The sequence below is a fragment of the Vipera ursinii genome (genome assembly GCF_947247035.1).
Source record: "Vipera ursinii genome assembly, chromosome: 2".
Lineage (NCBI taxonomy): Eukaryota > Metazoa > Chordata > Lepidosauria > Squamata > Viperidae > Vipera > Vipera ursinii.
Genome location: NC_139513.1, coordinates 145,926,288 through 145,942,784, shown reverse-complemented (window position 1 = coordinate 145,942,784; position 16,497 = coordinate 145,926,288). Strand labels below are relative to the sequence as shown.

The window sequence follows — 16,497 nt, the reverse complement described above, 5'->3', positions numbered from 1 at the left end:
TCATGTGGCCGGCATGACTAAATGCCAAAGGCGCACAGAACGCTGTTACCTTCCCACCGTAGTGGTCCCTATTTTTCTGCTTGCATTTTCACATGCTTTCGAACTGCTAGGTTGGCAGAAGCTGGGACGAGTAATAGGCGCTCACTGTTACGCGGCACTCGGGATTCGACCCGCCAAACTGCCGACCTTCTGATCGACAAGCTCAGTGTCCTAACCCACTGAGCCACCGTGTCCCTTAAGTCAATGCTACCAACTGCCAAAATCTAATCAAAGTTTGTCCAAACCAGCTCAAATCTAGGATTCTGCTGTATGCAGCCATCTTCTGATTCTATCACAGCAACAATGGCTGCCAAATCTCATTGAAATCTGGGTCTTTATGTCCACTGAGTTTTAAAACTCTTTTTAAGAGCCCAAAGGTTACAAAATAATAATAGGTGAGCTCATCCAGAAAATGTTATGGGGCTAGTTATTGAGCAAAGCATAGAGAATAGGGAAGTGGGGGACAGAAAACAAAAACTGGCTGAATATTATAACGACGAAGGGTTTTTTTTTTCTTTTTTTTCCTCGCCAAACCAATAGCCGTCAACGACGAAGAAAAGACTGATCGCCTACAAACGAACTGGGCAAGCCAAAACCGGAAGCTCGGTATGCAGACTCCACCCCCTGCTGTGTGCTGGGAAGGAAGTGCGCGCGCGGCGGCGGATTTAGACGCGATCACGTGAATGTTGGCCGGTGTGTGCGTGTGCGTGCCTTCTCCAGCGCATGCGCTGTTGTCGACGGCGGCGGCGACGGCCATCATGGCGGTATCTAGCGCGGCGGCTGCGGGAGGTGGAAGACGCTGGTATTTCACCCGAGAGCAGCTCGCTCGGAGTCCGTCCTGGCGCTTAGGACTCGACCCGGACAAGGAGTTATCGTACCGGCAGCAGGCAGCTAACCTGCTTCAGGATATGGGCCAGCGCCTCAATGTGTATCCCTTCGGCAACTAGGCCGCGCCTCAGTAGGGATTGGGCTGGGTTAGGGTTACGGAAAGAGGACTAGGCCCGCCGGAGATTCTCGTAAACACCTTGGGTGCCTGTTAGGTTTAAGCTTACCGGGAACGGGGGGAATCGAAGTGTTAAGAGAGACAGGTATCGCGGTCGTCGCTCTGTAGGCAGGGAAGTGCTTATATGGCTGGAGCGCCTTAGGCCGAAGGAGCTTGACTTGGAAGTGCTTAAACAGAGAGGTTTGCTCGGTGGTTGTGGAATGTTAAACGCACATGTTGTGTGCAGGGTTTTGGGATGTTGTTACGGTTTAGGTTGAAGGAGAGGCTCTGAAGTGGGTCTTAATTGATGTGCAAAAAGCGCAAGAGACCAGTTAGTAACACGTTACTACCAGGCATTTGTCTGCGTGTTGCATTATTTAGATAACGTAATTTTGAAATTTGATGTGTGAGGTGGGAGGAAAAAGTGAGCCATCTTTCCCCCGTGTGTTTGGTTTGAACACTCATATTAATTTGCTTTTGAGCCTCATTTTTTTTCCAGCCGTATTGGTATTTTAACAGTTTGGCTGAACAAATTTTGAAGTCTGTAATGCAAAGCTTAGTTCAACTTTTTAAATTTAGGAAGCTTAATGTGAAAATATTTGCAGGGTTTATATTTATATATATAATATAATATTGTAACTGTAACGTACGGTCTTAAAATATTTACGTAGAGTCAGAGTCTCTGTGTAAATCCAGAAGATGGTAGAGGACAGGAAGGCCTGGAGGAATGTTGTCCATGGGTCCGACAGGAGCAACTAACAACAACATGTATAGTTTTACTCAAAAATCAGTTCTATTCTTGGTTTAGTTTAAGAAAGTCAACTTTTATAATACTTAGCTTTCACATAACCTTTCCTTAAGAAGAATCGTGCACTATTAAATTTTAACATCTTCCTTAATGATGAACCATTAGTTCTCAACTGACTATTAATACTGCAATTGTTTATATGCATCGATTCTACATGGTTCAGTCCTTTACCCACTTTCATAGAAATGTAAGTATGTTAACAGTTTGTGTTTCTCAGCTGGAGTTCTGAATGGATTTATTGTGTGTGTGTGTGTGTGTAATATGGAAGCAGTAGAACTTTTAATAGTTGAACAAATATTCTGTGAAGTCTTCAGAAATGGATTCCATCAAATTTATGCTTAGCTCTACATGCTTACAAGCGATAATGAGGTTCTTTATTTTAAAAAAAGAGGCTTTCAAGGAAACAATTATAAACAATGCTACTTTAGAATATAACAATAACAATGGGCAAACAATATGTGACAAATTTTCAGGCATTACTGATAAAATGCTAGAGCACTGACACTTTAATTGGATGCCTGACAAATTTACTTTCTGAGGAAACATCTTAAACTCTCAGCTGAGAATGATTGGTTTATGGTTTCCGATAAATAGTTCGTAATAAACCTGCATATTCTGACTTCAGACTTTAGCTGGATTTGTGCAAATGTTGTTACTAAGATTTATTTTGTAAGATTTTATGTTCTTTAAGATTATATTTTGTGATCCTCATTCAGTAATCAACATATGCTCACAAAATTATGCTCACAGTGCATTTTTATAACTTGTCCTAATAACTTTCCTAAGGAGAAAAAAAAAGTTTGCAGACCAAAAAGGTGCTAATTTAAATTCAGAGTGATGAAACATTCCTAATTCAGCTGTTTTTCACCCTTGGTTCTAACATATATGTTTCTTTTCCTTTGCACATTTGAGAGTAGTGTGATTTGCTATTTGAAAGATGGTATGGTATATTTAATACATTTCTTCTCCATAAAGGCTGTGGCACCAGCTGCCCTTTTCCTGGCAGCCAAGGTGGAAGAGCAACCTCGAAAATTAGAGCATGTCATCAAGGTTACACATGCCTGTCTACATCCTCTGGAAGCTGCTCCTGATACACGGAGTGAGGTAAGTAGTTAAACTTCTGTGAAAGATGTACTGTGCACAATAAATCACGCAGAAAGAACAAATCCTGGCAGTGCAAATCCACCATGCTTCATTTTATTGAGAATGCTACAGCCACCTTGAAATACAATTGAATAATTTTCAGAATAAGAGTATTTAACAGTTGAATACAGAAAAAAGAGTTACTGCTCTTGGTGCATAGTACAGAAAGCTCTTGGTTTTGTAAGCCAAATTGCTCGTCTGTCCTGTGTGTTCTGGTCAGTGTGTTGAGGAAAGCTTGGTGTGTAGCACAGCTTGCATTGAGGAATGGATGTTGCCTGCCAGGATCATACTCTTATGGTGATATAGAAGTTGATTTGTGAAATCCAGTTATTTTTACTGTTCAAATAAAAAGATTGTTAAGCACATTGTTTCAGTTCTTATACCACAGCCCTTCCTCACAGGACCAGCACATCTAACCTTGCCAACAAGGGGGAAGCTTTATTTTAAAGCTAAATTGTAACAAAAAGGCAATTTTGAGCATGTGCTACAAGACAGTTTCAACAGTAGCAGTATGCAGTCAGCAACTTGTGTGTGTGCATTCAGTGCTCTTTCCCCTGGAAATGGGACATTTGTGCGCATTTTCTCCAGCAGAGATGTAATAAAGATTCCCCCTTGATGTTTTTGCCTCCTCAAGAGAGTGTTAGAAATATGCAGGCTTAATACAGAGTGCCTCATCACAAGTAACCTGCCTGTCCTCTCAACCCCAGGCTTACCTGCAACAAGCCCAAGACCTGGTCATTCTAGAGAGCATAATACTGCAGACCCTGGGTAAGTTTTCCAAGCGGACGGGCTGCTTCATGAATCTCAGACCCAGGAATGTTCCGCAGAATGGAGAGACTCTAACCCAACCCCAGTCTTCTTCACAGCTGACCAATATGGGAAGCCATCAGTCCAGGCGACGGTCCTTGTCATAATGGCCAGTTTATGACTTGTTTATGTTTTGAGTGAATATATTAATACAACTATGTGTGCAAACAGGATTTTGTTTTAACAGGATTTATATCCTTTAGGTTCCAGGCATTGTACTCTGGATTGAAGTCTTAGCAGCTTGAGAGTCTAATGTTTCAACTGTATCACTATATCAGATAATCCAGGATAGGAAATGAATACCCTGATAAATTATTATACATTATTAATGTTAAGCTTTTGCTGCATCTTAAATGTAATTATTTGAAAGGTTTTTAGCAGTTAAAATGGTATTTTTTGCACCTTTGATAGTTGATAAGCTTGCCATTATAAAATGGTAAATATGTATTCCTACTGTTTGCTGTTATATGCAAAATGCATTTCTATTACTGTTGAGCAAGACATTCTGACTTTGTCTATATAACATGTAAGCATGTTAATCCTAGCTGTGAACTGTAATGTATGAAACAGGTTAAAGATATTTTGTCATAGATGCTTAACAACTGTGTTGGCCAGTATGGACATAATTTATAAACTTGTATCCTGTTAATTTGCAGGAAGAAAGAATATTAGTTTCTTTGTATATTTTCCTTTAACAAGAGTAAAAGCTCTTCTAAGAACAAACTTAAAATTGATTAAAAATTATTCTAAGAGTAAAGCACTTGCTTGGGTTATTAAAGTGAGCAGAAAAACAAGTAGTTGCTAGAATTTTATCCTATAATTCAGAATTCAGGATCAATTTTAGAATAATTGAATGTGTGTCAGTATTTTTACCAGGAAATTTAATACTGCAGAAACTTGCAATATCTGTTGCATTCTTGTGCTAGATAATTGATGTATTTGAGCCCAGGAGATGTCCTGTATGCATCTAAGCACAGAGCGGTATTAATTGACTGGAGGAACAATCTACTTTGCCTCCCAGGATCAGAGATATGCATGGTATGTAGAATTACAAGCAAGTTATATCCACGTTCTAAACATTTCCTTTTTTCTTCTAGGATTTGAAATCACCATAGATCATCCTCATACTCATGTGGTGAAGTGCACACAGCTAGTTCGAGGTATGTTCCAAATGTGTGATTTTTGCTTAGACAACATACATGTAGAAATGGTTGTTTACTAGCTCAGAAATTATTTCTATGAATATATTTCCTCGGTAAAGAACGTCATGTTAAAAAGAAAATAGAAGAGACTGTTACTGTACTAAATGCATGACTTTTGCATGTCTAGAGGATCAAAGAGTTTCAAAATGAAAATACCAATGTCAGCCTTTGTAGCCGAAAGGTTATACTCAAGCTGTGCACAGCATTCTGTACAGAATGCTTTGCAGTTGTCTTCCCATGTATGGGCATGCACAGGTGTTTTGCTGGTAATTTAATGGGAGGATTGCCTATGCTTGCACATTTATAAGGAGGCAATCCAAGTAGCAATTTTAATGCTTTGAAGCAGGCTTTGCTCTTTTTTAGAAACATCCTTTTTGAATGCTTTGGACAGCTGTAATAATAATACACATCTTAAAGACTATACAGTATATGGTGCTCACAGCTTCCTCTGACCAGAACTGCAAAGAATATATTTTCTGTCCTTTTGAAAAACAGTACCATTTCCATGTCTAAATAATATTTTGAGAAGTCCAACATGACTCCTTATCCAAGGCCAGAAAAAGCTGGAAATCTTTTTCCTGTCCTCACATGACAGGATCTTGCCCGTTGTAATAATTCCCCTATTCAATAACCCCAGAGTTTCCACAAAAAGTTCCCCAATCTTAGTTGTAGAATCAGAGAAAATCGATAATATGCTACACCTTTAAGTATTGGCAAATTTAACTTGTGACTTTTCTCTTTCAGCCAGCAAGGATCTAGCACAAACTTCCTACTTCATGGCTACCAACAGGTAGATGTTGAGAATTCAGATTTTTGTTTTATTTGGAAATGTTTTTGTTAAATTATTGCAAAAAAAATTGAAACAATATGCCACATTTAGAGTGCATTCTTTGATATCAGAACAGTAGATTTCTTTAAAATTGTTTTTTAGTTTGAATTTCAGAACAGGAATGTACAAAATATTATAAATGAGCACACATACTGCTAGTCCATCTATGACCAATTCTCTATTGTGACTATAATGGGGAGAAATAGTTTTTTTTTTAAATTTTGTTTTTTTTAAATAGTCCGTCCTGCTTGCCTAAAAAAAATCCTTATTTCTTGTAAATGAGATTTTGAGCTACCAGTTATTAAGGAATTAATTACCGGTTTGTAGAATATATTATCATGGTTTAATTAAGCATGCTTTGCTATGCAAACAAAGACTATAGATTCATGAATTAATTTATCAAGTACAAGCACCTAAATTGGTGCTTATTTATTTTCACCAGCGATAGTTTTCTGTATTGTTCAATCCTGTGGAGGAATATTAAATCTCATGTTCATTTCTCTTTCTAGTCTTCAAAATTAGAAAATAAAGACAGTGAATCCAAAAAATCCAATGCAAAATGGGTTTGATCTTGATTAGACTATTATAGCTTTTTTTTTTAAAGAGAAGCACATCTTCAGTGCTTTTTCCAGATATGGTAGCCTATTTCCTATGGCACATATTAGTAAAGTTTAGTTCTTGACTTACAATGGCAGTTGGAATTGAAGTATCCCATCGCTAAGTGATGCAATCATAAATTGCACTCCTGGTTCCCATTGTTAACTGAATCTCATGGTTGTTATATGAGGCAAATTCTTGCTTGCTTCCTACAAACAAAGTCAGTGGGGAAGCCAACTGAAAGTTGTAATCCTAGGCCATCAGGCAGCTAAGTAGTTGCTGCCAAGTGGGGGGGAGGGACTAAGGAAGTGAGTGAAGGATGCTATATGGGCCAGGGTGTGACATGCTAAACAAGAGTCATGGGTCAGGGAGGTCATGAGAGATTGTGAGAATGGAGGTGTGAGTGTGGAAGGGACTTTGACCTTCCCTGCAGGCTTCCCCAGTGACTTTAGGGAAGCCAGCAGAAAAGGTTTCAAATGTAATCATGGGGTGCTTGACAATTGATCGTAAGTTTGAACAAGTTGTCAAGCATCCAGATTGTGATCACGTGACCATGGGGGGGGGTATTAAGATGGCTGGAACTTTTGAGGTCAGGTTGTAGCCATCATTCATCTGTTGTAACCTGGAAGGGTTGCCCTGGTCTTAGCTCAAGATCTGGCTGTACGTACATATTTGTGGCTGGTGTATTTGCATGAGCATGTTTGGATTAAATGTTTCTACTTAGAAGTTAGAGAATGACGATTAAAAATGATAAGTAAAGCTATTTTTGAAAGAACCATCCAGAATTTTTTAATAGCAAATTGTTACCTTAAGTTATATATTTTTTTATCTTATATTTTTTAAACCTTTTGAGTATTTGTATTTAATCACTGGGATATTTGTACCCCTTTTAGATTTTGTTGGATCAGCTACTGCTGAATTTAGCAATACTAGCTGTATTTTATGCACATTTGTAAAGAAGTGCCTAAACACTGGTTCTGGCTAAGAAGTGAACAAACCTAAAGTATTTTTAATTACGCTACACAGAGGATTAAAAGAAAGTAAGGATCTCATTGTTTATTTTAAAAAATAGTTAAGAGAAAACTTTTAACATGTATGGTGCCTCATGAAATGCAAGAGGCCAAAGAGGTCCATTGTCCTTCCTGCTGTAAATTGAAAGGACTTAGTTCTGTTTCTGATTGCTTGCTGCCTAACAGTTAATATATTGATGCATAGAACAGTAATAATATACAACAATATAAAATCTGTCTTTTCCAGTTAATAACAAAATGTAGGTCCGGTGGATGCATTGTATGCAAGATATGCAATCTGATTACTAGTTAGCAGTGTTAGAAAGTTGTTTTTTATAGGAGGAAGGCTTTGGGCTATCATTATGGATGGGCTTTAGAACTTGTATACTCCATCCCAGGCTCCTTGCAAATTTTCATCATAGCAAGTAGTATGAATAGATACTGATCTGTAATTTAAATATTTTTGGAGGGGCTTCTTTTTGCCCAATACTCATCATTTGCACATTTTTGCCATGCACACATTAATCTCCTGAAGGATTTTATGGATTATAAATGTCATGTGAACATTGCCAGGTCCTGCCAGCATATTTTGCCTCATGATATTTCTGAGTCCAGTTCCTTGTAGGTCAGACATGTCAAACTTGCGAAGTCATGTGACATCGTGCAACATATTGGGACGGTTATGCCATTGCCAGCAATGGTGTGGGCGCAGCTTCCACATGACACGTCCGGCCTGCAGGCCGGCACTTTTACACCCCTGTTGTAGGTTGTTGGGAAATCTTTGTTTGAATCTTGTTGGAATAGGAACTAGTGGAAATACACAAACACCTGTTTTAGTTGATTTAGGGCTTGAGTTGGATTTAAAATCAGCTGTACTTAGTAGTCTGATTCAAAATTTGCTGTTGTCGGTGATCAGTTTAACTACTAAAAGAGGGATTTGTTGTAAAGAGCAAATTGTTCAGATTTTTTTCCTAGGGTTATATTCGAGTATTGTTGTACAACCCAATTTGTAACTTTGGAGTTCATTCCATTGCATTTCATGAAGATCATGTAGGTGTCCTGGAGCTCCAGGCTGACAGAAGCTCTTGGAAAACCTTGTGGGAAAAGGCTGAATTAGAATTATTGTGCAAGGCAAGCTTGACCTTGCAGGATAATAATAAAAAAAATTAAAGCTGAGGGATGCCTAATTCCTGCAGTGTCTGTCCAGCGGGCGGTTGTATGTGCGGCTGCTGTTCAAGCTTGGGAGCTTACAGCTTTCTGTTTCTCTCCCCCTGCTGGTGATGTCAGCCTTCACCTAACAACCTTCAGCCTGCAGTACACCCCTCCCGTTGTGGCCTGCGTCTGCATCCACTTGGCCTGTAAGTGGTCCAACTGGGAGATCCCAGTCTCCACGGACGGGAAGCACTGGTGGGAGTACGTTGATGCCACTGTAACTCTGGAACTCTTGGATGGTAAGTTTGGAGCAAGGTCAAATACGTTCTATGCCCAATAAGAGGTACTCCATTAACTTACTATTTTATTTCTGACTTCTTTATCAAGGTTTCTAGCATGACCGTAAAGAAATGGGATGAATTTTGTAAACTGAACCCGTACTATTAGGCTTTGGACTGCTCTGTTTTTTGCTGACAAGGATGGACATTGAAATATGCTCCTGTAGAATTTGCTGTAGTACTATGCTGCTTACAAGCTTTATTCTTGTGTTTGTGTTACAGAATTAACTCATGAATTCCTTCAAATCCTTGAGAAAACTCCTAATCGACTGAAACGAATCAGGAATTGGCGGGTAAGATGCTTTGCCCACTTTGTGCTTCTCTTTGATGAGAATGTTGAAAGAAAACTGTTGCTTGGAGAGTACTAAGCTACAGCCAGGAAACCTCTGCCTCTTTCATGTTTATAGCTTTATAACTGGGATTAACCCAGATATACATTCATAAACATCTTGAGGCACCTATCAATTTCCAGTACAAATTTAAAAATTCACCGCATTGTCTGGGATCATTTCAAGTATAGAGCTCTGGCTTTCAGAAATCAACTATCGTATTTCACTACAAGATATCTGTGTTCCACATGAGCTCAGAACCAGTGTAAGGAAAAAAGTACCTATGATGGCTAGTTTCCACCCAAGGCTATGCAAAAAAAGAAAAAAAAAAGAAAAAAAATCCACAAAAAGAATCTTCATCTACTAAACATAGAGCGGGAGAGCAATAAAATTTTGGAGAGCTATGGGAATAAAAGAGTTTAGGAAAAAGAAAGCAAACAGAGAGAAATAGCCAGAAAGAGGAAAACCCATGAAATGCTATTAAGTAATTATTTTTCTGTAATAGTGATGTGGGATGATTCCAACATTTTGTGATAGGCCACACAGCCCACAACATTTACATTGTGGTACAAACCACGATGCTAGGGAAGTATTCTATAAGAGCAGTGGATCGAAAAAGGATTTTGAGAACACCAAAACTTTATTTAAAATACTGAGGAATAGAGGGTTTTAGAAGGAAGATTTTGAGGACGAACATCATAGTACAGAATCAGCCTTCTGAACTGATAAAGTAGATATGACAGTTCTTATTATTTGTTAATGGCATTTTTCTAAAATAACAACTGTCTTTTCATCATGGTGTGTCTTATCAATAACGTGCATTAAAAATGAACTCTGTATGGTACTTCAGCAAAACATGGCAGTGCACGCCTATACAGTATTCCTTTCTAGGGATATTGTAGGGCTGAAAGAGATTAGTTTACCAGTTTTGAATGCTTTCATTTTAGGCCTGTCAAGCAGCCAACAAATCGAAGACGGATGACCAAAGTGAGGATGGTGGCCTCTCGGAACAGACAATCCTCAGCATGATCTCTAGAAGTGCATCAGACACGACTATTGCAGGCCTGATGAGCATGTCAACGTCTTCAACCACTGGAGTTGCTGCTTCCCTTCCAGCCACAGGAGGAGATTCTCCAGGGGAACTAGGTAGCACAGATCTTTCATCAGACAGCTGGATGGCTCAGCATTCTTTGCATAAACTAGAGACCAGCCACAGAGCTAATGACATTTCTGCCAATCCCGATCATCTACATCACGATAGCGGCAGTGGTGGCTCTTTTGTTAAGCAAAACATCAAAAGTGTGCCACTCGCAAAAGTTTCATTAAAGGAATACCGGGCCAAACATGCTGAGGAGTTGGCTGCACAGAAACGCCAGCTAGAGAACATGGAGGCAAACGTGCGTTCTCAATATGCTTATGCTGCTCAGAACTTGCTTGTACAGCAGCAACGTGAACGGGATGTGCAGCAGGAGAACAACTCTTCTCCAATTATCCTGAAAATTCCTCTAGGCAACAATTCAGATGGTTCTGAACGGCTTCCTACCGAAAAAGCTGATAAGCCCCCATCTACGCTTAGAGTCCGGTTGCCTGCCCCAGGAGACAAGCCTATTGCTTCTTCCAAACAAGATGATATAAAAGTGCGCATTAAGGTGCCGGCTCCCATGGAACGACACAGCCTGTCTGATGAAAACAGTGGCAAGAGCAGGGGAGAGCACAAGGAAAAGCATAAGATCCATTCTAACCACCACCACCATCATAACCATCATTCTCACAAACACTCGCACGGGCAACCTGTCGTCAACGCCAAGCGTCCAGGGGATCCCAAGCATGCAAACCCAACTGGCATTGTGTCACACAAGGGTTATGTCTCAAATTGTTCCTCCCGTAAGAGACCCCTTTCTGAGGAGACAGCGGGTACAGTTCACGAACACCAGCCCAAAATCAGTAAGGGTTCTAAGGGGCCTGCTGTGCCCTTTCCGTTCCCTCAGCATTCTGGCCACAGCCTGGAAGCAGCTGGTCTATCTTTTGCGCAGGCTAACAAAGCCAGAGGGGCTCATGGAAAACTGGACAAGAGCACTGCTGGGGCCAATGGGCATAACATGAACCAATCCATTGACTATCAAGATACAGTGAACATGCTGCACTCCCTGCTCAGTGCCCAGGGCATGCAACCCACCCAGTCATCCAATTTTGACTTTGTGCATCATTATGGTGAATATTTGAACCCCAGGGCTGCTGCAAGTGTTGATAAGCCACGGCCACCCCCACTCCCATCAGAACCTCCCCCTCCTTTACCACCACTCCCAAAGTGATAGTTTTAACTACTGAGGTTCTACAAAAAAATGCTCATAGTAATCTCCACTGCCTTGTGTGAATGCCCTTTCCCCTTTTTAAAAGAAAACATTTTTATTATTAGTAGGAGAACATAAGTCCTTGAAACTGTGAAAAGATACTCTCTTCTTTTTCCATGTGCATCCCCACCCCCTTTTCAGTTCTTCTGGGTGGTGAAATTTTTCCTATTAAGGCCAGCTGTCAACTTCAGAGATGAGGGTGGGCTTGAATGTCATCCACCCGATAGGAAATGGCGCAGGACTATTTAAATTGATCGTCTCTCTCCTTTTCTTAAAAAAGAGGATTTTAAAAAATAATTTAAAATAAGTTATATGTTAAGTGTTTATTTTATTTTTCTAAGGTGGATAAAGGAAGGGAGTTATAGCAGAAATGGAAATGGAAAAGGGCATGTGAGTTCTGTCTACTTGCAGTCGTTAATGTGTCTTGTCCCATCGAAGTTGCCTCCACCTAAACAAAGGCAGTGAAGGTTGAGAGACACATGTACTGAATATAAGTAAAGTAGAAAATGGAAGTGGTAAAGCAGTTTTTTTTTTCCAGTTTCTCCTTACTTAGATTTGTGATTCTTCATCATTAAGTAAATGGAGACAAGATACAAACCTAAATTTCCAAAGAGTGGTGGATTTGGAAATGTTAGTTAAGTTGCTAACTTTTTTCAGTCCTTCCTCCTGATCAAGGATAATTTAGGAGTGAACTTCACTTCCTTCTTGACCACACTGCTTCTTTAGTGGTGCCGTTACTATGTTTGCCATTTCAGTCTTTGTTTCAGTATTTGTCTCGCTGGAAAACAAATAGCTAACATGACTTAACCATTAAAAAATTTCATGGAACTATATTTCAGTGATGGGCAGAACTGCATGCTAGTGCACAAACTTGAGAGTGCCTTCAAAAAAAAACAATGTTGCATTAGTATAGTTGGGAAAATGTGTGTTTCAGCAGAGCAGGAGGAAGTGGAAGAGGCTGACAGCCTATGAACGTTAGAGCAGTAATCGTGATTCTGGGATGCTTTATATTATATCTTAAATACATTATGGAATATGAGATTTTCACATTTTGTCAAAAAGGATAAAAAGATACAAAGATGACAAATGAATCAGGCAAATTTGGAGAACAGAGCAAAGATTGCAAGCCTGCGGTCGGTCTTCCAGATGTTATACTTCCCAGTATCCATTGCAATTTTTCATGATAGTATGGGCTCCTGGAAATTACAGCTTGCCAATATCTAGAAGGTCTATAAGAGAGAAGAAAATTGAATGAAAGTAGGGTGAAGATCTCCTGTGAATATAAAGATATTGATACAAAAATAGCCAGTTTGAAGGTCCCCTGAATTGGTTTATAAATGTTGGTGTAACGTTCTGAACTTGTAGCATACTACTACTGGTATGCTAAAAATGGGGCTAGCATTTAAACATGGACATATATTATGTTTCTGTAGATCAGATAAGAATATTTTAATTCTACGAAATCAGCCTTGGTTTCTAATCCAGCATTTGGACGAAGTATTTGGAGTGAGTGGTCTTAAATCTCAACTTTCTTTTTAGTCTTTTAATATAGTCCCCTTGTTCCACGAGTCATTTCAGGATATTCCTACTGTTGTGAAGTGAATTCCAAATTGAAATATGAGGGACTGTGTGACTTAAAAAGGGTTTGTTATTCAAAACGGATTACCCTAGTATATATCAACAGAGGCCCAATCCAGTATGTTCAATAGAGTACGAGCTGTGGCCTCTGTAATGTCATGTGAGTGAAGTTAATTGCTGCTGGTTTCAGATGATGCATCATGTTTAAAATAAAGACACTCATCTGCTTGTTTTTGCCAAAGTATTTTCTCTGAATTTGGAATAATTATTTTCCCACCACCTTTGGATTTCTGAAGCAATGGTGTCTATTGATGCAAACTTTGGCCTAGTTTTGTGTAATGTTTCAGAAACTTTCTAATCCCTGGCTCATTTTTATTACTATTCCACGTTTCAATAAATGTACTGTCTCCGCATTTAGTTTGTTCCTTGTGAAATTTCTTGCTAATATTTGAATTTATTAGGAAAAGTCTATACAAAGGTATTTGGGACAGTAACAGCAGTATTCTGAATCTATAAATCTCATTTATTTCCTAGTTATTTACACTGAGATATAAAAGCAAACAATAGCAATTACAATAGCAAACAATAGCAATTATTTAAAAACAAACCACAACGGATATGAACAAAAGAAAGTAAAGAGCCAAGTAGGAAAGGAAAAATAACTTTGTGGCATGATAAAAAACATAGACCGAATTTAGTAGACTCAGATGTTCATATTTTCAGATTTTAGATCATAATTTGTCAGTTGAAAACTGCAGGTTATCTTGCTGTTACAACAGTAATCCTTCATTTACTGTGCTTACTAGAAGTTCCTTATCCATGGAAATGAATGTGGCAGTTACATAAGAGTAATGTATCCTAAACTGTCTAAATCAGGGCTTTTCAACCAGTGGTACGGGTACTAGCTGTGGTACATTGGCACCTGGCAGGTGGTACGCAACCATCCTAGAAGCGCAGATCAGCTGGAATGTTGCAGCATCTCCAAGGTCTTGTGATTTACATTCAAATGCTTGGCAACTGATTCATATTTATGACGGTCACATTGTCCCAAGGTCATGGGAAGTGATCAAAACCTGCTGTAACCACCCAGCAGACGGAGAATAAAAACCAAACACCACCCACCCCTCCCCCATTGCCAATCCTCAACAGAAATGCTCACAACAATGAAAACCTCGGACAGGAGGAAGAGCGCTGCTGGGCGGGCAGGCAGGTGTCTTGCTCGGCTGTGGCTTGGGGGGCACTTTTTTCAGCGCCATTCTAACTTCAAACAGTCACTAGGGCCTGTTGTAAGTTGAGGACTACCTGTACTTCACTTTTTTCCTTTTTGGGGGGGTCATCAAGTTTTTGATACCTTGCTGGGTGACTGGTGGTACTCGCATGTTCCCATATCCTAAAAGTGGTACTCATAAAATTTTCCCCAAATTTCACAATACTCTGACTCTGTCTTATCTTTAATTATCATTGTTAAATCTATTCATTTTTGCGCATTCCATTATATTCCTGATCACCTCTTCTTCTGGACGAGCTTTCAGTACCTTCCAGTTTTGTGCAAACACAATCCTAGCTGCAGTGGTTATATAAATAATCAAGTATGTTCTCTTTGCTATATTTCTCTGGTAAAATACCCAACAGGAATATTTCTGGTCTTAATTCTATACGTTGTATTATCTTTTCTATCCATGATTTGATTATGTTCTAATAGGTTTTAGCTTCTGCACACGTCCACCACATATGATAGAAAGAGCCTGGTATTTGATGGCATTTCCAACATTCCATAGATCTGTCCTTAAACATTTTAGCTAGTTTTTCTGGAGACATATGCCATCTGTAGAACATCTTGTACATATTTTCTTTATACGCTGTTGCCATTGTCAGTTTATAGTTTCTTTCCCACAATTGCTGCCATCTATCTAATTCAATCGTATATCCAAAATTTCTTGACCATTTTATCATTGACTCCTTAACTTGCTCCTCCTCTAATTCCCTATATAATAAGTAGCTATACATTTTTTAATCCATTTTTCTTCAGTTGCCGTATTTCATCTAACTCTGTTCTCCCCAAATTAAAACCATCTATTTTAGCATCTTTTTCATATCTAGATTGTATTTGCGTTCTCATGTACCAATCCATCTTTACTCCTTTTATCCTAAAAGTGGTACAATGGGTGAAAAGGTTGAAAAGCCCTGGTCTAAATCAGAGGTCCCCAACCTTTTGGGCACCAGGGATGGTTCTATGTAGTTTTTTTCGCGCACCATAGGATGCATGGTTTTGTGTGCTGCCTGCATCCCACAGATGGGGCTTTGCTTGTTTGTGCTGACCAGTTGCTGGTATGCCGCGGCCTGGTACTGGTCCATAGACCGGGGGTTGGGGACCCCTGGTTCATCTCTTGGTTCTTATGCTTAAAAAGAAGCTATTGTTTTGATCAGCTGACATTTTATAGGCTTGCTTGAAATATCACATTCAGTAATCCATGGTTTGTATATTGTATGGGTATGCACCTGCATGTGTCAACTACAATACTTAGAGTTATAAATACAGTATGTAAATTTATAATGGACTTGCAAAACCATAATTATGTGTATGCAGAAAGAAAAGGTCAGGGGAGCTTTCTCGGTCACACACATAATATGAAAAAGCAGCAGCAGATTTTGAGAATAGTACCAACTTCTTTCTGCATTTGCAGTTGAGCAACTGTCTGTTTAGTCCTAAAATAAAATGCAGAGTCCATGTAACTCATACTGGACTGCAAGGAAAGAAAGTTTTCCTAGCCTGGCACTGTCTACGTTTTGATCTGCATTCTTGGAATTCCCATGTTGGTTATACTGGCTGGCCATTTTCAAAATTGCATTCTGGTTTTTTAAAGGGATTTGACTGAACAATGACTTTTACAAAACACTTAAGTTCCTCTCTATCTACCTTGAATTTTCAGCAGGCATTATCCATGCCTTTAAAATATACATCCAATTCTGTCAAACCTTCCTGGTGGTGTTGACATTTTCAAGGCAAAATGCTGCACATACTTCAGGCAACTGAACAGGGACTGGGCTCCTGTCTTTCTAGCCAAGTGTTCTGACTTGTCATTGCTTGCATAGCAGAACACTGCCTTTGAAGATGTTAGCTACAGTTGCTGGTGAAATATTAGGAAATCTGTTTTCTCGATTATGGTCACTAAAACCTGAAGCCCAACAGATACCAAGCCATGAAAGCCTACAACTAGTATACCATACATTAACTTCAAAAGTTAATGGTATAGCTTGGATTTCAAGGTAACTGAATTTATTCTGCTTATCATTTTCTGGTGTTCTTTGCTCTCACCTGAGCTGCAAAATGC

At 39.3% G+C, this 16,497-nt stretch overlaps 1 protein-coding gene across 4 annotated transcripts; it reads left to right on the top strand.

Moving 5' to 3' along the window:
• Positions 1-722: 722 nt before the first annotated feature.
• CCNT1 (cyclin T1) lies at positions 723-13,578 on the top strand (the record flags this gene model as incomplete). Of its 4 annotated transcripts, none has more annotated exons than XM_083352434.1 (9): positions 723-967; positions 1,935-2,016; positions 2,805-2,933; positions 3,680-3,740; positions 4,877-4,939; positions 5,726-5,771; positions 8,705-8,868; positions 9,130-9,200; positions 10,184-13,578. In XM_083352434.1, 9 exons carry the CDS (start codon positions 723-725, stop codon positions 11,546-11,548), a joined length of 2,226 nt encoding a protein of 741 aa, XP_083208560.1. The 4 variants fall into 4 exon arrangements, with proteins under 4 accessions (XP_083208560.1, XP_083208563.1, XP_083208561.1 ...); XM_083352435.1 differs by having other exon boundaries at positions 824-967; positions 1,886-2,016; XM_083352437.1 differs by lacking the exons at positions 8,705-8,868; positions 9,130-9,200; positions 10,184-13,578 and having other exon boundaries at positions 790-967; positions 5,726-5,775.
• Positions 13,579-16,497: the final 2,919 nt, after the last annotated feature.